Source organism: Gavialis gangeticus, unplaced genomic scaffold, assembly GCF_001723915.1.
Source record: "Gavialis gangeticus isolate Ggan-Ray unplaced genomic scaffold, GavGan_comp1, whole genome shotgun sequence".
Lineage (NCBI taxonomy): Eukaryota > Metazoa > Chordata > Crocodylia > Gavialidae > Gavialis > Gavialis gangeticus.
Window position 1 is genome coordinate 11,408,255 of NW_017729018.1, and position 1,598 is coordinate 11,409,852.

Sequence of the window (1,598 nt, forward strand, 5' to 3'; positions counted from 1 at the left end):
GGAGGAGGTCTCTTCTCTTCTTCCCCATTTCCACCCCCGCAGTGCTCTCTTCTTCCGCGCCCCGCATGAAGTCACAAATCCCACCCGTCTCGCACAGGCTGCCGGGAAGCCCTGCCCCCTGCCCTCCGTCATAGGCCGGCCGGCGCGCGGCGGGGGCGGGGTTGTCCTCCCCTCCCACCCGGCGGACTACAAGTCCCGTGGTGCCCTGCGGCGCAGCGGCTGGGCTCGGCGCGGCTCGGAACGTTCGGCTCGGCTCGGCGCTGCCAGGCCTGTCCCGTCTCCCCGCGGCCGCCGCGCTCACGCGACTCCCCGGCTTCCGCGCGGCCTACCCGGCTCGCCCGCAATGGCGCGGCCGCTGGTGCCCAGCTCGCAGAAGGCGCTGCTGCTGGAGCTGAAGGGGCTGCAGGAGGAGCCCGTGGAGGGGTTCCGGGTCACGCTGGTGGACGAGGGCGACCTGTACAACTGGGAGGTGGCGATCTTCGGGCCCCCCAACACCTACTACGAAGGCGGCTACTTCAAGGTGCGCGTCCGAGCCGGCTCGAGGGGCTCCAGGGGTCTCGGGATCCCCCCCTCCCCGGCTGCCTTTGGGCGCTTTGTTCCCGGGGTTGGTCTCCTCGGGGGGTGGGGGCTCCCGAAGGGGCCCCTGTACCGCGGGGAAGCAGGGACGGGAGGGGCAGGCTTTCTTCCTTCCTACCCCTGATCTGGGCCGGGTGCGGCTGGGTGCTGCGCCCCATGAGTCAGCCCGGTGCCCCAGCCGCTTCGGAGCAGCCTTGCCACATCGGGAAGCGAGAAGAGAAAGCTCTCGGGCCTGCTGGGTGCTGCCTGGTTTCAAGGGGGGGCGAAGGCGCTGGTCCCCGGACCGTAGGGACCCTCTGCTGGCATGGGCCCCCCACCTGTAGCTGTGCTGCAGGGTCCCCCTTCCTGGGAGGTGCTCGATCCCGTCCAGTGCCACAAAGGGGCTTGTTCTGAGCGCGGTTTGGGACCCGGATGCGTAGATTCGGACACGCTGGGGGCTGGAAGGGACCTCAGAAGATCATCGGGTCCAGCCCCCTGCACCAGGCAGGAAAGATAACTGGGGGTCAGATGACCCCAGCAAGGTGACCACCCAGTCTCCTCTTGAGGATTTCCAGGGTAGGTGATTGCACCACCTCTGGGGGGAGCTTGTCCCACAGGCCTTACACCCTCGTTGTGAAGAAGTGTTTCCTAATGTTGCGCCTGAATCTGAGCTTCCAGGAGTTTGTGGCTGTTACGCCTGGTTTTCCTCTCAGGTGCCCTGGTGAACAGTTGCTCACCGAGCCCTTGATGTTTTCCCCTGATGTAGCGGTAGCTGCTACCAAGGCCCCTCTCGGCCTTCTCTTCTTCAGGCTGAAGAGCCCCAGGTCCCTCAGTCTTTCCCGTGCAAGTCTCTGATCGTACAGGTGGGCCCTTCTCTGGACTCTCTCGAGCTTTGCAGCGCCCAGAACTGGACGCGGTACTCCAGCTGTGAGTGTGAGGCTGCGCACACTTCGGTTTAAAACCCTGGTACCCTTCATCCCTCGACTTCCTGGGGAGTCACGCAAGGGCTGCGTTGAAAGACAGGATGGAAACACGTCAGTAGA

General features: G+C 65.5%; 1 protein-coding gene across 1 annotated transcript in view; it reads left to right on the forward strand.

The window, feature by feature from the left end:
• Window positions 1–218: 218 nt before the first annotated feature.
• The window catches only part of CDC34 (cell division cycle 34), a 9,523-nt gene continuing 8,143 nt past the window's right edge, over window positions 219–1,598 (forward strand). The window contains exon 1 of the mRNA XM_019513505.1: window positions 219–520. Coding sequence (XP_019369050.1) covers window positions 344–520 — 177 coding nt within the window. The 5' untranslated portion in view covers window positions 219–343. The remainder of the gene's footprint in view (window positions 521–1,598) is intronic.